Here is a 27,856-nt window from a genome sequence, read left to right as displayed (position 1 = left end):
AGTGCTTATATTGTATCTTTATTATGTAATAATACTTTCAAATTGCTTTTTAAATAACATTTTGCGTCTATTTCAATGTCTATATATTTCTGATAATCAAAGATACATACTTCTATTAACTTTTCTCTCTTCAATAGAACTAAAGGCTATATCATTCTATATTAAACACCTGACTTATTTACAAATGACTAAATAACCATTTTTATACTATTAATTTGCAAAATAATTATTGTTCGTAAAATATTCACAACACCTACTATTACCTATATTATGTCTATAACACATTAACATTAAAAATGTAATTCTAAAATTCACCGCATTAAGCAAAACAATACCTATATTATTTGTTACAACAATAATAACATTTGTCATTCCATGTTCTTACTCACTGTAAAAATTGATACTTAAAATCTACGCAACACTTAGATATAACTGTAAATTATGTCTTATACAGAAGTATGGATAAAGAAACCCGGGACACGGTTCGGGAGGTAAAAGAAACAGTATCCAAGGCGGAAGTTGAACCATCGAATGCAGCTACATCGCATAGAACGAAAAGATCTCCTGTTATCACTTTAAGAAATATGATTGTTACCCCCTCAAATTGCCCCCCAGGGTTTCAGAGAGGCGCCGACGGCATCTGTCGAGAACCTTTCTAAGCGATTCTATTAAGTTGTTTATATTAAGTTTTGTTTTACTATGAAAACTTGAATAATTTTGATCATTAAACATTTTAAAACTTAAGTTTTCATACCATTGTAGACAAAAATACATGTTATATATACAAAAATGTATTAAATTATAATAATTTCTATCTACAGTGTGACTAATATTAAATATTGTCAAAAATTAACATTTAAAATAGCAGACTTAATATTTAAGCCATAAATAATTTTCCCTATATTAATATATATAAAGAATATGGCAGCAATTTTAATCTCATTTATTAAAAGAGTCTTTTAACTAGCCAATGTACTAAGAGATTGCGTGAAAGGTGCTCTGCTTTAAATCGTTAAATAAGTAGAGCTGGCATAGACAAGAGAGGAATTTTGTCTATACACATAGATGTGTCATTTTATTTTTGAATATGTCAAACCCGGTTAGCGGGGCGTTGAATAACAACTGCCTAACTGCAGTGATTCGACTAAAACTTAAGTTTTTATAACCCTGACATCATAAATTTCTACGCAAATTATAAATAGCCTAGAGTTGCATAAGTTTTAACAAATGGAGCGTCACTCTCACAGGAATTCCTGGAAAGAAAACAGAATGTTATTGAAAAGAAAACACACTTTGCCGGGACAAAACGCGATACACGCTACTGAAACGAAACATTGGGATAAAAACATTGGAATTTATGAAAATGATTGTAAATCACGTTTTCGTCCAGTAAGGTGTAGATTCTTTTCAACCTGTGATACTCGCGTAAATACGATAATCTAATCAGAATATATTTATCACTATGACATTTGTCAATTATGAAAAATACAAATGACAAACACATAACTAAAAATTATAATCATGCATGAAAAACCATTGTTATTTCTCACATTTATTTAATTAACATTCACACATTATTGCGTAATACTTTTGATAAAATAATATAAAATGTAACGCTGTAAAATATATACTCTAAAAAATAAAATAAAAATCATACTCAGTCATTTATTACTTAAAAAATAGGCACATAATGTAAATATATAAAATTCTAGCTATACTTAACAAATAAAAAAAACAAAAACAAAAATAGAATAATACATACATACACTAATCAACCTAAGAGCATAGTGCTTCTTTATTAATCACGATTACTTACTCATCTTCCCAAGGACAAATATCATTTCTCTGCTTACGATCACTCATTTTGCTATCTGTGCTTTTACTATCAGCCTTTACGATATCCAAGTCAGAAGAGCGGTCATCAGCACGTGTTATTGTTTTCACTTCCTCAGACACCGTTTTGGAATCATCAGACAGCTTCTGTGCTACTGCAGGCACTTTCTCTATACTTTCATCTTCTACAATATCCTCGGAAGTAGCTAAAGGTGCTATCGGAAGCCAAACTCTTTCCACTGGCGAACGCTGAGAATCATCTCTCTCTGAAACTATACTGAGAGGTGATGACGTTATATCCAAACTCTTTTGACTCACTATCGTACGAGTTACATTACCTACAGCATCCACCTCATTATCACGTTTTAAAACGTCTTTTACACTATCGGACGCTTTCTCACATTCACTCACATCGGCTTCCTTCACTTCCTGCGTTTCACTTTGTTTATTATAAGCGTTTTGATCTATATCAACTGCTAAATCTTCACACGTGTCAGGAACTTCCGTATGTGAACTAATCTCATCAATTTTATCTGCATCAACATCACTGGAATCTGAAATAGCTTCGATAAGTGCCCCACCAAACATGACGGCCGGTTCGGTTGGAGTGACGTCTGTTGAAGCGAATACTGAGGAGGGCTCCTCAGACTGTATTAGCGAGCGTCTTTCGTCAGGTGAGCTTGTTCGGGGCGGTGAGTCGCCGGATTCTTCATCTGGTGCTGAGCTAACACTAATAGTTGGAGTTGGATGATGAGGTGCGGTGGTTTGCGTGTGTGAAACTGAGGCCTGTGGGATAATTCGTTTTTGCCTCGGTGAATGTGGGGGTGATGCTAACGGCGCTAAATGGCGTGGTTCGACAGCTGATAGGCGTCGTAAAGGAGGCGCAGCCCCTCGCAAGCCCCCATCGAGGGTGCTTTGCTGGGGAAGTCTCCGCATTCGTTCCCCACTCCCCACAGCAGCGCTCACGTCTGAAGAGGAACTACCCGAATCCGCAGCTGAATCCTGCCGCCGTCTGGCTCCACCGTAAGGTAGCTCTCGCGTTGCTGTTTCCCACGGTAAAACTTCTGAGGTATCGTCGTCCGGGTCTCTGTAATTAATTTTTGTTTTAGATTTTCAATGTGGACTCATCCAAAAGGAAGATGTGCAAGAAACTACTTTTCAGTTAAAAAAGTAACAATTTAACATTTTAAAGAAATACGAAATTCGACGATAAGACAGAATAAAAAGGAGTTACTGATTAGTTCTTGTGTTTTAAAAACATACCTAAAAGGTATATCGCAAAGATTGGACTGCGAATGGCTATGCGGCGGCGGTTCCGGCGGGCGCGGAGGTTGTACTGCACAAACGGCCAACTCGTGTGCAGATCCCGACAACGAGCGGTCAGACCCCCGTCGTCGAGATAACCCACTACCGCTGCCAGACCCACCGCTACCGCTAGTGGAACCAGGTTTCTTCTTAACTTGGCCACCAAAGTTAAAGAATCTGTAAAATAATTTAAAACTTATTTCCGTCTATCTTTGAGCTGAGAGCATATTAACCAAATCCATCCAGTCAAAGGATATGTCTCATCCCCATAATTAACAATACACAATAAGCCGTTTGTCAATCCTTTCATACTTGACAGCTTTTTAGCTGATTGATCTTCCCACTCAACAAAATTACGAAGAGTTAATGTCTTGATTCAATTATAAAAAAAGTATATAGTAAAATCGAGTTAGGAAGCCCTTGTCATACTTATCTGGTCTAAATCCAGGAGGTTATAAAAACGTATAATAACTGACGATTATGTATGGTAAATGTTATGAAAGTCGATGAAGCTAGAGAGGTATGGCAGGACGAGGTGAAGATCTGTGGTATCTGGCTACTATACCGGTAAAAAGACGCGATAATATATATAAATATAAATGTGTTTGATTAATAGATGTTCTTTATCACATAAGGGCTTAGAAATTAAAAGCGCGTTTTGAGAAAGTAATGACATCGAAGCTTACTTGGCTTTCTTTTGATGAACATTCCGTCCTTCCGTAAGCAGACGTTGGAAGTGATCGGACCGGATAAATCGAGGATAGCAGTCCTTCTTGAGCAGTAGTCCATAAACGTGGTCAGCCGCGTGATCCAGCGCGTACCGAGAGCCCGTTCTGCGGCCTTCTGCTACCCTCTCAGCAGTCGCGCCATCTATGTTAATCTCGCAGGGCGCTCCTGGCTTTAGGAACTCTCTGAAAACGACGATCAAATTGATCAAATCCCATTTCACTATTATCATGCTTACTACACTAAGCTATTTACTATAGGGTGGTAATGTATATGGGTTGGACTGTATAAAATAATGTAGGATTATTATTTATTGTAATGTTATTTATTATTCATATTTTATAGTCATATTAAAAACCCATATCCAATAAACCCGATAGACCGCTGGATCAAGGATCTCGAAACAATGGGGATTCAAAGTTGGATGTAAGCAGCACTAAATAGATTACGTTGGCAAAATATATTTGAGGAAGCTAAGGCCCACAGGGGGGGGGGGGAATAGCCATTGATAATGATGATGATATTTTAAAAACACGTATTATAAAATTATTTTACTCAGAATGTATTTCTGAGAGGTTCTATTTTTGAAGGGCCACATTACAAACAGACTTCTTCAAAGTAAACAGTAATATTATTTTCAAATTCGAAATATGTTGTACATACTCAAAAATATCGTCAAGCTTTTTGGGTATCTGCTTAGTACTACTCCTCCGTAAGTCCATCACGGCCAGCCAGAACCGGATGTTCTCATGGGAGTACTCCTTTCTCAAGAAGCTGGTGAACTCCTGCAGCCCCGTGGGGTCTGACACCAGCTCTTCGATGGACAACGCCCAGCGCTGTACACGCTTCTCGCTCGGAATTTCCACGCTAAAATTATTTTATATAACAAATTTATCATGTTTTCTATATAATTAGTATCAAATAAAATCCTGTATTTAAGTAAACATGAATATAAAATATTGAAACCTAAAATTATATTAATGACATTGCAACGAAACTTTTGCACCTGTATGTAGTTTCTATTTATTATTTCTCAACACACCGGGCCCTAAAAGATTCGCGACCCTTGGTGGTGGGGGCCCTGGGAAAACGGTGCTCTAAAGAACAATACAAGGATCGCGGAAAATAAAATATTGATACACTTCTTACATTGGACTGTTAATTTGCCAGAATAGTGTATCATCGCTGATCCAAGGATTCGAAGGTTGTGGTTGCGTTAGCATAGGGTCGTATGGGGCGTAGGTCTCTGAGTAGGCCGTTAATGCTTCCAAAGCCACTGACGTTTTCACTCTCGTCCTATCTAAGCTGGTCTTAAGGTGTTCAATCTAAAACATGAAATTTAATTTTGTTAGCAACTAATTTTTAGTTCCTAATTTTGTCACGAGAGGGCCTTTTAATCACTTCCAAATGTCGTACTCAGAATAAATTAATCACATTATTATGCTTTTATTACAGTATAACATTCTAACAGTTTCAGCAATTTAATATAGATGTATTTCTTGTTTATAAAACTCACTCACAGCATTCATAAACGTACTATAGAACGAGTGAAACGTTGGGAACATGGTATTATAATGACAAAATCATACTATTTATTCATTATTACATTAATTCGATTTTATGTAATTACAATTCATATAAATATTAGTTAGAATAAACTTTAATACGTAATTCACTGAGTTATATAAACTTTGCTGTATGCAATTTATGTGCTATTTTTATTATTTTCATTACTCCTACATATTTACAGTGCATATTTGCAGTAATTGGCGGACCATGCGATTTCGTCAATACAAATATTGCCCTCATAACTTAAGTACGATGTTGCCACTCGATTTTGAAGAATCGAGTTCTCATGTCATTTTCAAACGTGCCTTCTAGCCACTGGGTAGGTAGCCAACGTATTTTTATTTAATTAATAATAACAAACCTCTCGTTGTAACTGAGGTATCGTCCTTTTCTTTGGCTTCGGATGCCGTGATCTCACTGGAACTGGGCAAGGTTCCAATGCGCTCGGCACTCCCGGCGGCGGACGAGCGACGCGCCAGTAGGCACGCTCTTGGCTATCACTGACGATTTTATCACCCTTCTTCCTTTCTTTTGCTAGACGGACCTGAAAATAATTATAAAGTAATTCCCTTTTCGGAATACTTTATTTAACAAAATCCCGGAAGCTCTATTATCTCTGCCTTTTAATACATAAAAACAACATAAAAGGGCCTGGGACTAGTGCTAGGCTACATCTAATTAAATTGCGATATTTGTTTTAAAATAAGTGTTGTTTGCCAATTTGTATGATGATTTGTTGTTTTAAAAAAGCGCCGAGAGTTTTTTACGCCGGCTTTTTCCTACACCTTTGCCGATGAGTAGGAATGCCCATTCAAATTTAAGGACGTGGAATAAGTGATACTTGTAACTTATCTTATATTCAAAAATAAACATATTTTATTTTATTTAGATATCGATAGGTTTAGGAGAAGTTGTTTTTGAAAAAAAAATGTTTTTTTTTATTATATCGGTGTTTGTGATTAAAAAACGTTCTCTGTTGACATTTAAAACTCTTAATTAAGTGATGATTTCAGTAAATTGAAAGGATCTTTACACACCTGCTCTTCTGCCTGCATAGTAATAAAATCCCATTTTGCAGCAAGGTTTTTCTTGAGGTTCGCCAACGCTTCTTGTTCATAGTCTTCGAGGCCATGCCTTTGTTTATTGCGCAGTGTTCGTTTGACGAGGTAGATAGCATATTCAATATTGTCCGGACCAAGTGTGGGCGCACTTGAACCACTACCGGCCACACGCGGCGCCTGCCATGGCCAGTAGTACGGACTCTGAGGAATTAATGTATATATATCAGATCCAGATACAGATCCTTTTGTACTCTCTGTTACAAATAGCCTACTGGTATGACACTTCCGTCTGTACCAGTTCTTTTAATGCTAACTTTAAATAAAGAATGATACGCAGGATTAACATATGGAATCGTTTTTAAACCTTATGCATCACGTTAATAAGAAATCCTATAACGTACGGTATAACTGTGACTGGGTGATTCAGGGCAGATCGAAGGCGAAGATTGTAGGTGTCGCTAGTGTGTTAACCAATGAATAAATAGAAATACTTACTTGAAATCGGTACAGAGAAGAGTCATCTTTGAATACTAAATTTTTGAGGTCGTTGACAGGAAAGAAGTAACCGTATTGACAAAGAAGATTTCCTAGATTTACAGCTTCAACTGAAACAGAAAAAATCTTAAATGAAGAACAATTTTTTTTCCCAAACACCCAAATTAAATCATCTTGGTTTTACAGGTGTTTATCTTTCGGGTGGTTTTAGCTTCCCACGTAATATAATGCTTTGTTACGATTATATCGAATTACGCTAAGAATTCAATGTTATTAGTTGAGACTTTACTAGCGGGCATTACAGGTGTAGGTGTATTAAGGTTAATAAGCTATATATTATTTTATAACTTTATTTAATACTAAAAATTATGTGTCTGATTTCTATGTAATACAATATTAAACGCTTATAAACGGACTTTATTTACAAATCGATTAAACCAAACCAACTGATGATTAATGGAACGCCAGTTAAAAATTACATAGCAAAATAGCTTTAAGAATACTGGCAGTAAAATATCTATACTAATATTATAAAGAGGAAAGGTTTGATTTTTTGTTTGTTTGTTTGTATGAATTGAATAGGCTCCGAAACTACTTGGCAGATTTGAAAAATTCTTTCACTGTTGGAAAGCTACATCATTCCTGAGTGACATAGGCTATATTTCATTTTCAAAAAAATAGGCATCCTTACTAAAATTACGATAACATTAACATTTGTTTATTATTTGATACAATTCTAACAGATGGCGCTGAGTTAAAGGTAGTAGTTTGGCAAGACGACGTTTGCCAGGTCAGCTAGTTTATAATAACTTTATAACACGCTTGAATTGGTTTATTCTGTAATACAGGGATTCATAATGAAACTGTATTTCTCCAATTATCACTCGACACGCACGAATCTCTAATGTATTTTATTTTTTAATATTTATAGAAATTCGAATTCTTCGCGACTTTAACGGATTGAGCACAGCTTATCCGGAGCTAGATATATTCGGTAGTGGGCTGATCGGTTTTAGAGGAACCATTGTTGGGTAACTTTCTCGAACCAAATTCGCTGTTTTGCTGATGATTTTTTTTTCTGCTTTATGTACCAAAAATTCTTGGTAATTTTATTTTATACATATATTTTTAAAATTACATAAGGTTTTATAAAATTATTAGTAGATTTCGTAATATGTATGATGTTGTAGACTTAATAAATAAAAAAAGGAATTGAAGTTTCTTTAATTCACATACGCATTTTATCATTATTTTGTAGTTGCTCGCAAATATATAATATTATACAGAATTAGTTTTATTAATATAATTTTTATTATATTTTTGAAAAAAGTTATATAACTTATTTTCAATAATATAATTCTACTGTACGTGTGTATGTCACGGAACTCTTAAACGGCTGGACCAATTTAAATATATATTTTTTTGTATGCCCTAAATTGTTTAGATTTTATTATATACAATAAAATGTACTTACTATTAGTGCCATCTTCATAGTGAAACCTCTCCATTAACCATTCAACTAGATCACAACCTGAAACAGAAAACTGTTCTATGAGCATTATGGGGCATGCCATGCCGTATTTTGCTACTTCGCTATATTAGAATTACTAGACGATCATTATGATGTCTTAAAAACGTCAAATTTTTTAATGGCAGGGTGCTTTTATAGCGTTGTAGAGTATTTATACAATAATTATGAGTACTGTCACTGTTATTATACATACTAATTAATATGATATATGCATGCCTATTTTTATATGGACACCTTGGATGGATGATTTAATTAAAGAAGTATAAAAATAGATATACAATATTTTTTAAAGAAAACAGTTTTTTAACGGATTAAAGTTATTATTATTGTAAACCTTTAATTATTTAAACATAATTTGAATTTAACCGACGTTCGCGTGATTTACAGCGTGCGTGGTCACGGTGACAAGCGACATCTACAAAACAATACTAATACTTTTTAAATAAAACGATTTATTATTATTACCACAAAGAAACAAAGATTAAGCAGGACAAATTTGTATTTTTATTTTGTTTTGTATTGAATGAATTTTCATGATATTTCAAAAGTAAATTTGTATTTAGATAAATACACTGATTCTTAAATAATTTTCTTGCAAGGTGAACGACCAAGACGTAGAAATAATGTCTAGAATCGATTTTACAATTAGTTTCGTCAAATGCTGACTCGTTGGGTTATTTCTGATATACATATATGCTTTTATCTTTTCTTACTTGAATTTATTGTTGTATAGTAACTGTGTTATGTGTTAACTAATTTCTATGAAATACAAAAGTAACTAAAAATCCAAGATAAAAACAAACACACTGAAACGAATATTGTATTTTAACCCTGGACAATGCTTGCTTGCTTACAGCAGGTAAAGTACGATGCTTCTTTAGGCAAATGAGCAGCAGTTTAATCTGATGTTAAGCGATACAGATTGTCACAATCACACTGACCGAAGGATCGCAGTGCATTGCCTGCCTAAAGTACCTACGCTATTTTCTAGGACTTTAGAACAAATTGGTTTGCAAAAAACGCAATGGAAAGATGGTTCATCGTTATGGTGCACAAAAGATACCTTAATTGACACTTCAGTTGAGGAACGAGGGACTAATCAAATTCAAAATGAATAATTGTAAAATGTTCATTACAAACCAGCGGACAAAAATCACAATTTTAACCCGCAAGCAAGCGATATTCAGAGACTAATTTTAGCGTGATATAAAATATATAACTTGATTAATCATCACTTATGCCCGAGTTACATGAGGCTAGTTTTTTAAGCTAGAATAGCTGTCCTGGCTTGGAACATGCTAGATCTGTTTACATGAGGCTAGAATTAGTTTAAGCTAGTACCTACTATAGCAGTGACAAGTGACTACATGTCTAAAATAAGCTGCATGCGAATGCTAGCTCAGAAATGAATCTAGTTTTGTCTACACGAAGCCAGTACGGCTTGCTAGCTTATTGACACTAGCTTGCTATCCTAACTTGAAAATATAAATATATTATAATAGGTACGTAATATATGGTGTTAGAATTTAACAAACTGAAGAGGTTTTTTCACGCTTAGATTTATCTCTGAATTTGATTTAAATTTTTCTAAATTAGCTTCCTTACCCATAAAAGCAGATGGAATGAAGGTGAGAAACAGTTTTTGACTGCGTATAGGTACACCTGTTACTGGATCTTGCATTTCTTTAACCAGACTTTCCATCTGAAAACATACAGTTGTAATTAGACAATTTGCACGAGAGATAATTAATATTGTACAATGCTATTATAGACACCAACCACTACTCGGTTTGGGAGAAAGTTCTTTAGATAATTTCTGTTACATATATTGATTATAATGAGATTGTTTATAATGCAATCTCTTCGCTCTTTAGACTCATATTTGATAATCAGTATAAACCAAATAAAGTAAATAAACCGTACAAATAATATTAAATATACATGTCTATGTTTCATATCATATTAAATAGCTTTTTAATTATTTTAAAAACTGGTGTAAGTTAAAATCTTAAGATAGGATATTGGCATAGTTGAACTGTCATTTTCTAACAAAGGAACTATCCACATTCGCCGATCCGAACTACCGCGGATAGCTTGTATCGACAGATAACAATCCGTCAATTGGTTATTGGCATTTAATCAATATTTGGATTAGGATATCTATCTCAGATAGTCAAAAATAGATTGAGATAGGTTATTGGGTTTGGGCGTCAATCGCTTACTTATTTAATCAGATTATATATTATTAAAACCAGCAACCAGCAGTAGGAAATAGAAGTGAAAACTTTTATAAAGGTCGTAACATTCATATGTTAAAAAAAGCCGTTAATTTTGTAGAGGGATGACGTTTGTACAGCGATCTTGAAGACTCTCATTCACGCCGAGGACAAAAGCTGAGTTGCCACTGAGTTAAGTATACTTCATAATCTTCAGTTTAACGGGAAACTTCCACAATGTGTATTTTTTAAATAACTCTGTAATCAAGCAATATTTGAGATATTTTTGGCTCTTGGCTGTAGATTGTCGCACTTATTTATTTTTTGACAAATATGATGATAACGATAGACAACTTATGATGGAAGCGGAAGTTAAATTCTTGTATTTTTTGTAATTTCGTATGATCAGATTTTATCAAATGTACAATTTTTCAGTGACCCTTGTAATTTCATTTTTGTTGTTTATTTCCTTTGCACTTTGTATTTATTTTTTCTTGTTATTTTCCTTACTCAAGTGACATCTGCCTGCGACTCACATCATTTAAGTAGTAGGTAGGTTCGATCCTCGGTTGTGCACCAACGAAATTTCTTTTTATGTGCGCATTAAACAACAACGTGAGGCAATTGTTGAAAGATAAATAGTTTTCAGTTACAGCGTGAAAGCCTGACAAATGTACATCCATAACAAAATACTGTTATTGGCAATCTCAGTGAAACAACGGATTGCTTCAATCGGAGTCGGAAATTGTGTATCTTGAGAAAATTAACAGTCTACGAAGCTTCATATACAATGTATTCAAATACGTATGTACTCAATTTTCGCACTTAGACACTCATTTGTTTTGTTGTGCTACTCCAGGGTAACTAAGCCAGCTCCTTCCACAAGCTTTGGTGCAATACTTTATTTCTCAAAGAATAACATTCAGTTAGCGAGAAAATTAAGAGTAGGTTAGTTTTTGTACATGTGCTATGAAATTATTTGAAGATAAGCTATATAAAATAAAAACATTCGTTTCTAACAATGTACAATGTTATTTACAAAAGTGCAGGTATCTCGCATTGATGTTACAACATGCATTTTGTGACTATTTAATAGCAATAATTTCTTAGATTCTCTCTCTCTAGATGTACATTGTAGGCATTATTAGAAACAAAGACCGACCGCACCACAACATCCACAACGCTTTTTCTCCTTCCCGAAAGAGATGATACCGGAAGTATCTTAAATTATAAAATATGTTATGTAGTAATTATTGTCAAGTACCGTTAACAGCTCAAAAGAAGCAGCAGTAATTAGCCAACTCACAACACATAGTATGAGTGGGAGTGATCCCTTTCATTGAATTATTACTTGTCTACGGCATCCCTTACATAATTTATAAGTGTGTCATAATGAATAAAACCAATGAATAAACAAAGGTAGAAAATAAGAACATGAACATGAGTACATTGTGTATAATAAAGTTCTTTACTAATCTATAAATACAACTTAATATGGACGTATGCAATAAGCCAGTCCCGCGATTCGTGCTCTCAGAAGGTATCACAAGGGCGCGAAGGCCAAGACGATGACGTCACAGGCCGATCAATACTTGCCCGGCATCCGGGCTGGCTTCGAATATGGTATTTGCTGCGATAAAACGCCCAGGTGTTTAGTACTTATATATATGAGATTAAGGGCCTGTTTTACAATGTCTGGATAAAGTGCCAAATAGCTATGCAACACATAAATTATTCAAAAGATAAAAGTTCCAAATAAGATACTTCGAATTTCATGACGTATAGCGCTATCTGACAGTCGTGAAACGGAACAATACTATGTATCCTACCAATAAGTAATAAATAGCTTATTTAGAACTTATCCGGACATTGTGAAACAGGCCCTAATTATTTAATTTTCATATAAACCGCCAATAATGTTCGTTATATAGCGATTGGCTGTGTCTGATTTTCTAAAAAATGGTGTTATACTATCTACAAAAATTATAATAGTCTTTATGTTTTGAAACTCTGTGATCTCTGATCTTTAATATATATTCACTATAGAATATCTCGCAGTTTGGTGTGCCTCTTGGCAAAGGCCTCTTCAAACCCTTTCCACTGTTGTGTAGCCTTCTGTTAATTTGAGTTCGTCCTTCCATATTCTGCGCTGTCTCGTCTTCGTTGTTCGTCTCTAGGGTACCATTCCGTCAATATTTTGCTCCATTCATTCATGGCAGCTCTGTAGCATATAACCTGTCCATCTCTATTTCGTTTCATTTCAGTATGCTTCTTTCCATAGCTCTTTAGCAGTGTGCTAACATGTATCTGTACTGTATCGTTAAGCCATAAATAAAATAAATTTGAGCGATACAAGTAACAACCTATTTAGGTCAGATTTCAATATCTGGTTCATGACCATTTGTCAACATAATAGGCAAGAAGGTGATCCGCTTGCTGTGCCTGACACAAGCCATGAAATTTTTGGGTCTAAGGTCGCCGGTTCTAACGATGTTTTCACATACAAGTATCGAACCTACGACCTTAGGGATGAGAGTCGCACGCTGACGACTAGGCCACAGCTCAGAATGAACCCAGAACTAGAGTTAATATTAAAATGATTGGATAATTAATTGACGAATTGGAGAGTGATGAACGAGTGTATGATTAAAACATATTTCGATACAAAAACTTCGCAATATAATCCGAGTTTCCGTGGTTTAATATGTGTCCGTTATTGTTCAACCCTCATTCTGCATTGTTCGGATCCCGAAGCCTTACAAATTACAATGCGAAGGGGTACAATGGGACAATGAGGCCGGAGAAAATCAAAAACATAATATGAAAACATTTCTCTCAGTTTTGGAGAAAAAATACTGTTGTCATATCAATTCTTACCTGTTTGAAATGTACTGAGAGTTTCATAGTAGTTCATATCTAATTTTTAAACCACGACGCTTGCTACGTTACTAGATATTAGGAAGTGTGACGGTGCACATTTTGCTTCATTATCGAGCAAGGAAGTATTTTTTTGGAAAGAACGAGTGTTGTTGGCGCAGTGGGGTTTTTAGGTTTTTCTTTAGTGTGTAGACCCAAGTCCAACAAAATCATCCCTCCAACACAGTCGCACCCCGGGGGGAAGGGTCCCAACTCAAAAAAACCACGCTGTAAACTGAGCTTCTTATTATGATCAAATTTTAAACTTATCCAGGGATATTAAAACTTTTATTTTAACATTATACAAAAAAAAACGTTTCTTGAGTATTTATTGGAGACTCATAATCAAACATGTAGTTTCCGAGTTGCTTATAATTAGAATTAAAATCAAGGTAAAATGCGAGATAATTAAAATGGGCTAATCTGCGCTTAACATTTGTAATCAGTATAAGCTTCAAAAAACCTCATTAAAAATACCCATTTTCTGTGCTAATAATTCGTTTTACGGAATTATCATTTTATATGTCTTAAGTAAGAAGACGATTGCTAAACGCTTGTGAGGGAAATCTGTTGGTGAGTCTTCGAGTTTGTCAAGTAAAAGATGAGGCAAAAAGATGATGAGCCATTGGTGTCTTGCTAAACCCCGCATAACCCGGAGACTACTTTGACATGATAACAGTACCGGTGACTTGCTGTGTTCGCTCAATGAATACATATTAAACAATTGAACTGTGATGAAAAATGAAATTTTTTTTATTCCTTCACAATTATGTATTTAGAGTGTATATTCGCGGATGCACGGCGAATTTCTTCTCTCTTCTTCTTAAAACTCTACTTTAATACAAAGAGAGATTCTGTGCACGTAAAAGGATATTTATAAAATATAAATATATGGAAGAGATAAAATTTTGAGCTTCTTAAATAAAAGTACGCAACTATCAATACAGTTTGCTCTCTCACATATACAAAAAGGTTTAAATATTTACGAACGGAAATGTTTTAATACGTTTATGAATTAACTAATGCAATAAACGTGTCTAAAAAAATATATTTCAAAGCGCAAAACTAGAAGAGTACTGACGAAGGTTTGAATGTAGGGCCATAATGGGTAAACCCAAACAAAAAAATATTTAAACGAAATAAAGTTCGCGGGTGGCAGCTAACAGGTTATAAAAACACAATAATATCAATAATGAGTATTGAATCAAAAGCAATTGTTGACATTAACGCGTAATTATTTTAATGTGGTATTGTTCATACGAGAAATAGGTTGGTAATAAAGATTTCTATGAATTTTAAGTGAACTGTAGCGGAATGTTTTTTATTAAAAAACCGAGGTCATTACCCTGGTTTTTGCTTGCTATGATTAAGTCACGAATTTTACGGTTGTGATTAAGGCATGATGTGGTTTTACAGTTAAAAACTGGGTTTACGTATTCAACTGCTATAAATTACTGTGTATGAATTTAAAATTATAGAAATTTCGCAAACTCAAAATGGAAGAGTATAAAAAGGGAGTTCATTATTCAAATTTAAAAACTTAATGAATAAAATAATTAATAACTTCAATATAGTTAAAAAGCTATTCGTTTATCATGTCTTGTACACCAGATTCTAAGGCCGTAATACAGATGGAATTAACAAAATGTTATAATATTTGTTGCTCTAAAGTTATTATTATTTAACCAGTGTTGGCCTTGGGATTTTAATCCCTGAGGTCGTTGGTTCGGTCCCCGGCTGTGCACCAATGGATATTATATCTATGTGATATGATACTAGCTCCTACGGTGAAGAAAAACATTGTGAGGAAACCGGCTTTAACCCAAAAAGTCGAGTCAGGTGAGGCACAGAAGGCTGATCACTTCCTTATTAGATTGAAATCATCAAGAAGTATATCAGAACCCTGAGGCCTAGACCTAATAAGGTTTTAGCGCTACTTATATTCATTTTTGTATTGTTAATGATAGACTGTAGTTTTATTAATGACAATATTAATAAAACTACAGTCTATCAGGTTTCCATTCTGACAGATTTCTGGGTATAAATCTGTAAAAAGCCTGCATGAGCAGAAATAGCTCATTCAGTAGGCTTACCCCGTAACTTCAATAGCGTTTTCCATTCCGATTTCTATAATGAATTTTCATGCAACGTAATTCCAAAGTTACGACATCAGCGCTTTTGAAATATCAAAAATTCAGTTTTCTAGACGGCAATATTGGAATCGGAATTTAGAGAGCCTATTCCAGTAAATTTATTTATGATTGGAAATCAGTAATTAACCCTAGTGGTGGTGGAATGCTTTACAGTTTCTATCTGGAAACCCCCTTAAGTAAACAATTTAGTCTTATTTGAGTTTTTCGTCTCTTTTTGTCAAATTGTGTTTTTACTTTGTTAGAAAAGGTTAGATAGTCTTTCAGTTCTCTAGTTCCTTTTTTATATTAATTTAGCAAGCGAAAATCTTACTGCATTGCAGAACTAGTAAGCTGTGATTCTATTCGTCATCTAATAACAAGTTTGTTGAATAAATTATTCCTTGTATGCAACTTGAACTGGAATTAATTAAGCCGAGTTATAAATCGATCTGAATCTAACATTTATCTCTATAAGGGTGACATATACGATATAAAAACTAAAATATTACTTATAAAAACGTATTTTTATGTGCAACTAACCAAACATTAAAATACACCTTTAAAGTCTCAACCCATTTCTTTCTGTTTAATTGTCTTTTCTATGAAATGAAACGAGATAGCTTTTTCCGAATAATTAATATAATATAAGACTGATTAATACCGACTTAACTTTACTTATTTCAAGTAGAATTGTAGATATGAAACAGGAGATTGTGAAGCGATCTGTGGATTCGCATCCCGGTGATTTCCATGAGCTCCGACTATTTATTATAGTGAACTCCGCCCAAAGGCCGGCAACAGACCACTAAAAATGGCTGCGTTTACTGCCCTTTTTGGGCATCCACTCGTTTACCCCCCTAATATACAAATAAATAATAGTGTACCCCCCCCCCCCCTCTTTCAACTAATATGGCTCATCTATACTAATATTATAAAGAGGAAAGGTTTGATTTTTTGTTTGTTTGTATGAATTGAATAGGCTCCGAAACTACTTGGCAGATTTGAAAAATTCTTTCACTGTTGGAAAGCTACATCATTCCTGAGTGACATAGGCTATATTTTATTTAAAAAAAAAATAGGCATCCTTACTAAAATTACGATAACATTAACATTTGTTTATTATTTGATACAATTCTAACAGATGGCGCTGAGTTAAAGGTAGTTTAGTTTAGGTCCGTGTCGTGGTACCAACGTTTCACATAAGTTCTCCTACGGTTTCCCTTGATTAATTTACTACTATGTAATATAACAAAAACCTTAGCCACAGCAACGCTTGGCCGAGTCTGCTATATCTAATATTTAGGCATTTATGTTTACGTATGATAAGATTATTTATATATTTCCTAATATTGTATTTTTCATAGCACTTTTTAATATTTATAGGCAGTCACTTGATTTTCTAAGATTGTTATAATTACTGATTACTTAGATTTTCTAATTAGATTTTTATTTTTGCCAAGTCCCAAAGACATATATATTAAAATAATTTAACAAATAGCCTTCATCAGTGACTTGCGTTATCTATATCCCTCCAAATTTTGTTAAAATTGTGCAAACAATTATTATTAATTGCAAGGTCTCAACCAGCAAGTATGCCTTGAAGGTGGACTAATAAATTTTAAAAAGTCTTTAATTTAAAGAAAAACACTTTTTACGGATTATAGTAATGTATTATTGTATTTAAACTTATAATTATTTGTACATAATTTTAAATTTAAACCGACGTTTCGCGTGCTTTACAGCGTGCGTGGTCACGGTGACTGAAGACAAAGGTGTTAAATGTCAAAAAGTATTTTACCAATCACAATTCTACATTATACACAATATAGTAAAATATATAAAACGACATTGAATAGACTACTCATATTTTGTAAAAACCGATAGTCGTAACAGCCGATGACGTATTAAGTACATAATATTATAGAATTCAGCCGGGACCTTTGATTTTAGCTCATATAATATAATCGGTATGTTCTAAATAATGTTGTCGTTAACGGTTTGACTGTGTATGTATCTAAAATTGCTGGTATACTATATAATAATAAAAATGGTTTGTGTTAGCTGGATTGGAAATCCGTATAAACCGTCTTAATCAAAAAAATTTAATAGATAAATAAGGTTGGATTTCTGTGGTCAATATTTGATTTAATATGTTGCTTTGACTGGTGGGTATGCTATACGCAGGATTCTATCTACGTTATCATTTCTGTATTAATCTACTAGCTGTGCCCACCTTCCTATGTATGTAATTCAGATACCCCAGGCATCCAATTCATCATCCCATTTGTCCGCTTGAAGAACGCGTTTTGGTTAAAACTCACCGATAGAGATTGAGCATTCTGATAAACGAGCTAAGTCTAGATTTTTTTTTAATCTCTTCGTATTTCTTATGTAAACACATTAAATCATATATTTTATTTTTCTTGTACCAATGTATGAGTATGGCGAGCGATTGCAAGCTTTTATAAATAAATAATATTATTACTATAGATTCCATAAAATACCCATAATAATTATAGATTCCGTGATATTATGGTTGTTCTGACCCTATAATATAATATCTGGTACTGACCTTATCGAAGGCGAGGGGTCTGTGCCTCGGCACGTCCGCGAGTTCCATGGCGGCGGGGGTGCGGGGCGGGCGCGGGGCTATCCGGCCTCCATGCGGGTCTGGCGTCCGCGCCGCATGCCGCTCGCGAGTGCGCTGCGCCCCAGACACCTGTCACCGCCACCTCTCACTATAACATCACTTTTGCTAGCACAAGACAGCCTTAATAATTACTTATAATCTACATATGAAACTTACTGAAACAATTAATATTTAAACTGAATATCAGTGTTGCTAAATGTAACGAATATGTCATGAATTTGGGCTTATTTAGCCTAATGCTAAACCTTCCAATCATATTACTTATTTAAAATTAAATCAAAATAATTAAGAAAATCGCTTTCAATGGACAATATTACCTTTAAACGAAATACAGTGGTGAGTCCTACTTTTGATGTTTGGAAACCTAATACAGTTACCGCAAAGAAAATTACTTTTTGCAGGGCAACATTGACACTGAGTTGGTACTAGTAAAGAAGTATGCGTCAAACATCCTCAAGGTACGAACTATGATGACACGTGTCTGCCACGTAATTACGTCATATGAATCACGATAGATATAATAACATTACATACTAAATATATATCATACATCTTTATATATATATAATTCTACTATACGTGTACTATATGTCACTGAACTTCACTTAAACAGCTGGTTTATATCTTCTACGCATGTGTTCGTAATTAAACTCCTAAACAGCTGGACAGATTTTGATTAAATTTTTTGTGTGTTCAAGTGGAGTCTGTTCTCTGAGGTTATTAGATTTTTCAACAAAGAAAAAAATAACAAAAATTGAAAAGTTCTTTAAAAAGCATTATTTTAGCGATTTTCATAAATTCTTATAAAATCATGCAAATCTCATCATCCAGATCGGTCTACGGACGGCAAAGACGGTTCACAATAGAAACGGATCCACCATGCCCTACCTCAGATATACATCTGTTCCTTGATCATTCTTCTTTTAAACAAGTATAGATGTGCAGTATCACTGGTGCATGGCAGAATGTTGGGAGTTCTAAGAATTAAGAACTGTGACTGGAATTACATTCATCGGTCGTTTCTTACCTCCTAACGAAACATCTATATATACACTTAATTATATTCATCTTAAAATAAAATGCAACCGAATGACCTAGTTTTCGAATTGGCATAGACTTTAATTACGAGCTGAATTTTCGAACAATTGAATATTTTAAAACTGAAACTTATCCTACCCTGATCAATCGTGACTTGTGTAATTCTTGTATTTCCTTCTCTTTTGTATTGCTTCACTGCATGTATAGCGATTAGCTTTTTAGTTTGTTATTTTTTTTTTGTATTACTTCATATTAGGGTTCTATATAATTTTTTCTGGCACTACTCATCACTCATCATTTTTCTATTTTTAGTATTCCTCTTACTAGGGTTGCCTTAAAGAGATCGTTTGTAATAATACCGCTCGTGGCATTCCTTATTTGTGTCTTTTTTGCAACGAAGTGTGAAAAAATAAATGCCAACACTCGAAGCTAGTTGAAAAACGAATGTGAGTTTTAGCATACACTTAAAGATTTCTCGAGTCAAGAGTGTTTTAAGATGCAACAACAAAAGACTGTACATGAATGCTCATAATAGACATTAACAACGATGCAGCCTTCCTCCATTACCACCAGCTTAAGAAGAAATCTTAGGCAGAACATGAAACAGAAACTTGCGTTTCTGAGCCACGTGTTACGACAAGACGGCTACCGCTTTCAATGAACTTTAACGGGTAAAATTCAGTGAAACTGCGAGTTGGTAGAAGAAATCATGGCTTCGCAACGTTTGGGAGTGGCCGGGTATTGCGACTGCGGAGTTGCTGCATTTGGCACAAGACAAGACTTGCTTCAAGAGACTGACGGTCAACCTCCAGTAATGGAGAGATACTAAAAGTAGTAGATGGTTAAGATGTACTTCTTATATATGTAATACATCGTATTCCTATCTTTCGTATTAACTGCTAACTGACGTGAGACTGATCTTGAATTAGATTATCATTATTCATGTGCACTTTTTGCTTTTTGTTTTTCATGTTTTATGTATCAGTTTAATTTTTTTCTTCATACATAATGAACTCAATATATGTAATTTGTATTTTTACAATTATTGCCTACCTTATGTAATTTAATACATTTTTTTTTCTTTACTCACAGTGGCTGCCTGGACGAAATCGCTCTAAAGCGATAAGGCCGCCAGTCGCCCTCCTTTTCATTTAATTATGTTAATTTTTTTATATTGTAATGTAACACTTTTTAATAAATAAATGAAATAAGTTAGAAAATTAATTTCGGTATGGTAAGCGGATGCTACTTGTGTGGACACAATAACTTCGTCTCACCTCGGCAACAAGGCACACACACACACTCACAAGCAAAAGGGCTGGGGCAGTGTCAAAGCAGGCGGAAAACAATAAACGACTCAAATATAAGAGTCTTTCCTTCATCTTAGATTTTATTCCCTTTGGAGAAGAGACTTGGGCCGGGGGATTCAAGTGGCGCTAATTAAAGATTTATGTTGGCGCCTGGAAGATAGTACCGGTGACAGATCTGGTTCCTTCCTAGCTCAACGAATAAGTTTCATAATAGAGCGAGGAAATGCTGACAGCGATAGAGGTACACTGCCACAGGCACCAAACATTTGAAATTGCTATTCGTTTTATTTTTATTAATTTTTAATTATGACTATGTAGGTCAAAGAAAATTGTTAACACTGTATATTTTTGTTACGTTTAGGTTTTATTATAAAAATATATTTAGCTAAAAAGTTATATATTACCATTAGAATGCTATTTTCATCGCAATGTAGGAACTGTGAAGAATTTAATTTCGTGTACAGGTTGCACTATAAATACCGAAATATAAATTTCCGTCATCATATTAAATACTTTGGACACAAAGCCTATACATGCCAATTTTGATACTGTTACGCGACGCGCGAGTCGTTAATCAAGTGTTAATGATTAATTAAGTAACCACAATTGGTTACTTAAACTTAACCAGTGATTCATATTTAAATTGCAATTATTATTTGATTTAAATAATATAAAAGGAAACTTAGCTTCAAAGAGCTATCGTCGGCTTCAGACAATAGTATGCAGATTACCACACATAATAACGGAAAATATGCCGGCGCATCCTTTCATGTCTGATTTGTTTAGTTATGTACGTTAATAAAGTATATTATTTATGTAATGTTTTGCGTTTTACACTTCACTATCCACACGCGAGAGTGCGTGAGAATTAAAAGCATTAATAAATTTAGTTAATATATTGTACTTTTTTCAATTCTCCGAATCGTATCTTAAAACCTTAGCATAACAATCAAATAATAAAAGGCATTTACAATTTTCATTAAAAATATTTTTTATATACCATAGTAATATTTAATAAAAATAAATTAAAAGGAAATTAAAAGAAATCTTAAAGCTGGCAGCATTTCCTCGCTGTATACCCACTGATTCTTTGACCGAGGAAAGCACTAGCTGTGGGGTTACCATTACTGGGGGCGGTAGGGGGCACTAACTACCAGGCGCCAACTTAAATTGTGCATTTGAATCCAAACGGTCCAAGAGTTTCAAATTCAAAGTAACAACTATTTTACTTAATTGTTAAAGTTTTATAAGTAATATGTAACAAGCTTTGTTAAAATGTTAGAAACCAAAAATACAATAAAAATAATACTAGTTAACAACTTAACAAGGTTTTTTTTTTATTAGACATATCACTTTTTAATTTTAAGCCAGTGGCGTTTTAATTTTAGGTTTATATTTACGAAACACTGAGTAAAAAGTGCTTTTGCAAGCGGTATCCTCTAGCAATTTCTATTTGAAACTAATATTCAAAATAGCATCGTAGGTATAGAAAATAATAAAAGTTTTAAATTTAGTAATTTTAGTTAAAAAAACTCGAAACAACTTTCCGAATGAAGTACATATATTTACGATTTGCGAATGCTGTTGTGTGTGCGTGTCAAATTAAATCATCCTTTAATTGCCATCAACAAGGACATAGGATGGATGTATTAGAACGAACCACATAATCGGCCATGTCAAATTTGAATACGAGTATATATTAAAATGGTATGAAATTTAAACATAAATTTATTATAGTAGCGTACTCCGAATGCCAGATTTGATTAGTATTCTATTTATGTTGTAACCAATGTTTACGATCAGTTCTAAACATGTTTTCAAACAAATTCACTTCAGTGCACATACCAATGATGTGGAAAACATCATTCCACGTTTCCGCATTCTGCTTTCAATTTGATTTCTTCAATGAATGAGTCTAGGAGCTAATGACAAATATATTAAACAAGAAACAATGGATGATTTATGTTATGGCTTAAGTATTTATATATTATATACATATATATAATATGTGTAATTGCTTGGTCATATTTAAATTAGTTATCTAAAACTGAAAATATATTAATAAATACTTAATATAATTAAATTAATATAACGTATTTTTTAACACACATTACTTGGTTTTGATCTGGATTCGGGTCACAATATTAACCGCAGTTATGAAATCACTTATAATAAACATTACATTTATACAAACGACAGCGGTTTTCTATTGTATCATATTATGATTTTACTATACAGATTATATAGATTACACTGCCATGTTTTAAGAATTTGTGTATCCATGTGTGAAATTAAGAATTTTTATTTTTATGAATGTGATATGCGATGTAACTAAAATGTTTTTCTTTCTTTCTTTCAATAAACCTGCTGCTACGGAGAAGGCAAACTTCACGACGAAACCGGCAGCCAAAAATGACCTATGTCAGGCACATGTACTTGTCTATAAATTGGATGGAAAAATAAATTTAACGTTCACATGTATCACATTTACTACCTTTATAAGCCATGTTGATGAATTGACAAACTCATCTATAGACGACATTTTGAATCTGTAAACAAAAAACTTAATGCAGTTGTTTCAGAGGTTAATTTGTGTCAATTGCAATTGACTCACCTCCCATCACTACGAATAACTAATCGCGATACAAAACTTATTCAACACAATGTTGTTTCTTGAATTGCATTTCCTATGAAAGGAAATCGAGAGTTAATAACACGTTACAAGTATTCCTGAACGAACGACGCGCGCGGTGCCTGTTGCAACACTGATGTAAGAGATAACGGTATAAAATCTTATGTCGTAAAGAGAATTTCGGGGCTTAAACACTTAGATGATTGCGATAAGTGGACTAGCGCAGTATCCAATTATAAATATCTCGCTCCGTAGTTCCATAGTACGATTAGGTGATTAAATCGCAAATGTAGGAAAAAACTCTCTCGTGTAAACAGTATTTCGTAAATGATTGTATGAATATGATTTATATGAATAATTTTACGATATACATAAGGTTTATGGAGTTACCCATTTTATCCAGTTATGTGTCCAATTTTGTTTTTGTGTATGGTAGGATACAAAAAGTTAAGGGAAAGAACTTACTTATACTTTAGTAAGGATCTCAGAGGGAGAATCGAAGGAACCTTACTTATACCTTAGTAAGAATCTTAGAGGAAGAATCCTTGATGCGGAAATGTTGGAGAGACTTGGGCTACGTATGCCATATAATCAAACTCCGCGTGGCAACTGATCGCAATTGCTTGTAATGCCTCCAGCGGGTACAAATTTACTCAGCGATGCACTATTTACGAGTGTCTTGCGCACCTTGAATTTTATTGCATGTGAGACGGACATATTTGGCTGCACACTGGCTGAATTTACAATAATTGCATTATTTATAATTACTTATAAAAAGGTCTGTCTTGTTTTGTTTTTATATTATTAAGTTTTCTATTGTAAGTATTGTTGACTGTTACAATAGGAAATATCTAAATAAATATAATATACTATGTTTCTTTTATTAGTGTCCCAAGTTTTGTCTTGACTGTAAAAGGCTTATACACGGTATTTTCTTACCTAATTTTTATGGGCGTTACAAAAAAACTTCTAAATTAAAGAATATATATTTTAATGATTAAGCCATCGTTGTCCTAAAATTCTCAGTATATAGACGTAGACATAGACATACACATAGACCTAATATTTATTACAAACACACACTCACATAGACACATAACATAGCAGTAATCAAAGAGAAAAATTTAAATAAAAGTTAAATAATGAGTGGTATATTTTTTTTTCCGTTTCCCATTCGGCTCGTTTCAAATGTGTAATGCGTGTGTGCTGTGGCTGTAGTTGACCCTGGCTCAGCATTATGTTGAGGAGCAGAATGTTTCTTGGAAACTTTTATAAATTCTCAAGCGAAATGTTATATTTTTATTTAATTTAAAAAATATTAAAATACTTAAATACGACTCATAAAGCCTTTTATCTATAATATTATATATTTAAAAAATGAAAAATAGCAAATTCGATAAAAAATTATTAAGTTTTTAGTTAAACCTACAGTTGGGAATGCGAAATCAATATTTTAATGCATATTTTCATTTAATATATATAATTATAATGAAATAAATACTCGTGTATTATTAACATGAAATTGAATGAAGAATTAGAATGTTAATGAATAACAGATACATTTAGATATCATCTTCATAGTGTTACAAATATCCTATTATTTTGTCACAATCTAAGAATTTACAAAATACTAGCTCTAATCAAGATAACTACAGCTTGACCTTGCTAGCAGAGACCGACCAAAGTCAATAAAATGTGTGTGAACGTCACTTTATGAAATAATATTATATTCTTAACCTAATGGTGAGATTCAGAAACAAAATTTAGCGACAAGTACTTATATCAAAATTCAGTAATTTTTTTGATTCAGACAGACCTAAGTTTCCCCTTCCTAAGATTTTGCTAAGTATTTAATCAGAAGTTGAAGTTGAAGTTGAAGACGAAACGCAATCCAAGGTTATTTTTATTCCCTTAAGTGTTAAATTTGGTGTAATATTGGGACATTGGTAATGTCCCGTGATTCTCAAGGACACTTACCCACCTACCTTTAGAAAACGAAACTGAGACATGTGTGATCCTTATTTGGTAATATAGATTTTTCTAATAGTATTGCTGATGCTAGTCTAATGTATAAAGGGTTTTTAGGCTTTACCCTAATGTCCTATTAACTAAACTAACCCTAACTACATTAGATAATATTAGGGAGAACAAAGAAAACGTCTTAAGTAAAAACATACCTTCTATATATTATTGTAATCTATATTATTATGACAACTATTTTAATACTTATTATGTTAACTCTTTCGTTGTCTATACTTGGCATTCTCTACATTATCTGTGGCTTATTAATAAAATCTATCAGTAAAAGCTCCAAAAATTAACAGCAAAAAGAGCTAAGTACAAACAGAGGTCACGCTTAACACAAGACTCATTAAAAGCCCATATAAAAGCGAATTTTCTTATTTGTATCGATATTTTTCAAATTAAATTCGACGTAACTTGACGAAGGCTACCGCGAAAGGGGTTTTGCGTTCATTATGTAACCATAAAATTATTAGTAACACTAACCAACAAGGCATGAGAGCAATCGAGGGTGGAACACACGGTGATTGTGGTCACAGTAGCCGATTCCAGGTATAGTCCATAAATGTATATAAGAACTGGTAACGGGCGCGGTCAGCGGGCGCGTCGTAGCGCGGCCATGGCGGCACCGCGGCTTTGAGATCGTCGCGCGCACTGCCGCTGCCAGAAGCACATCGCCGCGGGTACGGCCCGCGCAAGCGCCCAGCACCACTCGCGAATTGATCAGCCGGATTTTCGATGAAATTTATGATAGGTCGTGGATCTATTATCGATATCGCAAACTTACAATAGATATTTAATATAGATATCTTTTATTCGAACTATGGATTAATAATTCATATTAAAAGTTTTAATGCAGCAAATTAACTAATTATACATATATAACGAGCACTTCTTAAAAATTCTTAAAAGGCCGGCAACGCACTCGCAAGCCGGAAGGCGGTATCACCTAACATCAGGTGAGCCTCCTGCCCGTTTGCCCCCTGTTCTATAAAAAAAAAACGTTATGTAACTACTTAAGTACGTAAAGTGCTTGCTCATACGTACGTAAAACATACTATTTACTTTTAAATAACATAAACCAACAATAGAGAATACAGTTTAACACCCCGTCATAATGTTATTCTTGACACTGTACTCCATGGTTTTACTCTAATTCATAGAAAGATAGCTCTGCAATTGGCTGAGAAAAGATAGAACTGAGAAGAAACTGCTAAGATGCTTCGTCAATCCTTTTTAACCCAAAATTTATTAAAACCAAGACATTGCCAGAGTGACTCCCTTCTTTTCTAAAGACACGCACATTAATAGTAAAATATGTAAGATATATTAATATTTCTATAGTTTCCCTTCATGATTCAGTTGATCAGGTGATTAGGCTGTGCCTGATAAAGATCAATTTACAGGTCTAAAACATTTTGGTTCTGTCATACAAATTCACAAAGCTACTTTTCACCGTACAAACAAATACCGGGATTTGCATACTCAATACTCGAAAAATTACAAGTAAAATCTAACTAATGTAGTAATTTTGTTGATGTTTTTTGTTTCATGTTTAACAAAATAGTTGTGTGTTTTAGAAAATGTATAAATGATATAATGTTTAATTAACATATATGATGTGTTAAACTTTGATAAATAAATAAATTAAAAAAATGTCTTTACCCGCGTGACGTCACCAGCAAAAGCCATTAAAAATATACTAACGATCTTAATTCATTTACTAACATACACTCGAGCCGTAGCCGCTACCCTACTAACCTCATCTTTGTATCGCACTCATGCTTAATAATTTAATTAAAACACATTTGCCGCACGTGTAAAAAAATAATCTATATATCACTCGTATTTAAAACTATAAAGATAATATAATATAATCAGATTAATTAAGATAAAAGGCCGTTTAATTTCGAATCATTGCAAAAAAGAAGTTGAGCTGAGATTTTGTTTTTTTTCTTGTTATCTTGTTTCAGAACCGTCAAACGAAACCCGTTCACGGGTAATGGCTTTTTCCAATAAACTCTGTCCATGGCTTTCTTTCTGCATTTGTTTCCTGCTACCTATTTGCTACCTGCTGTATATTTCTTCTATCCACCTGCTCTCCTTTGTCCCCTTGGCTATTTCCATTGAAATTATGGAAAATATAAATTATAAATGCCCATTGAAACTTCTGTCTGTATATAACTAAACATATAAGGAATGTAAGGAATTTTTCGCATTTTATTTTGTGTTTTTTATTTTTTTGTGTGATTTTTTTCAACTGATTTTTTGAGACCAAAACCTTTTTTTTAAGTTTAGGGTAAAGCGTTCAGAAATACATGTGTGTGAATCTTTAATAATATGTATGCAATATAGAACAAAAAACTCGCAAATTCCCGCTCGCTTCTTAAAAATTATTGTTAATATTTATTCATCTTTAT

At 33.7% G+C, this 27,856-nt stretch overlaps 1 protein-coding gene across 6 annotated transcripts; it reads right to left on the bottom strand.

Annotated features, from left to right (window-relative positions):
• Positions 1-876: 876 nt before the first annotated feature.
• LOC110995574 lies at positions 877-26,123 on the bottom strand. 6 transcript variants are annotated; one of them, XM_045630014.1, is made up of 14 exons: positions 25,923-26,123; positions 23,277-23,331; positions 18,357-18,503; positions 10,126-10,222; positions 8,464-8,520; positions 6,990-7,099; positions 6,471-6,695; positions 5,795-5,977; positions 5,014-5,189; positions 4,528-4,731; positions 3,825-4,049; positions 3,097-3,315; positions 1,817-2,920; positions 877-1,253 (listed from the first exon to the last, which is right to left on the bottom strand). In XM_045630014.1, exons 2-14 carry the CDS (start codon positions 23,322-23,324, stop codon positions 1,193-1,195), a joined length of 2,856 nt encoding a protein of 951 aa, XP_045485970.1. In that variant the 5' UTR covers positions 23,325-23,331; positions 25,923-26,123; the 3' UTR covers positions 877-1,192. The 6 variants fall into 6 exon arrangements, with proteins under 6 accessions (XP_045485970.1, XP_022118477.1, XP_022118475.1 ...); XM_022262785.2 differs by lacking the exon at positions 25,923-26,123 and adding an exon at positions 23,397-23,537 and having other exon boundaries at positions 18,357-18,522; XM_022262783.2 differs by lacking the exon at positions 25,923-26,123 and adding an exon at positions 23,397-23,537.
• Between the last annotated feature and the right edge of the window lie 1,733 nt (positions 26,124-27,856).

Source organism: Pieris rapae, chromosome 11 (assembly GCF_905147795.1).
Source record: "Pieris rapae chromosome 11, ilPieRapa1.1, whole genome shotgun sequence".
Taxonomy (NCBI): Eukaryota; Metazoa; Arthropoda; class Insecta; order Lepidoptera; family Pieridae; genus Pieris; species Pieris rapae.
The sequence above is the reverse complement of the archived record's forward strand: the minus strand, read 5'-3'. Positions and strand labels throughout refer to the sequence as shown.

What these genes read in the sequence shown, in the direction of transcription:
- LOC110995574 (XM_045630014.1), bottom strand. Translation starts at nt 23,324, where the DNA reads ATGTCGTCTATAGATGAGTTTGTCAATTCATCAACATGGCTTATAAAG. An exon ending in CATCAACATGGCTTATAAAG is followed by an intron (nt 18,504 to 23,276) that starts GTAGTAAATGTG and finishes TGGCGGTGACAG; the next exon opens with GTGTCTGGGGCGCAGCGCAC. An exon ending in ATTTGTCCTTGGGAAGATGA is followed by an intron (nt 1,254 to 1,816) that starts GTAAGTAATCGT and finishes TTTTCTTTCCAG; the next exon opens with GAATTCCTGTGAGAGTGACG.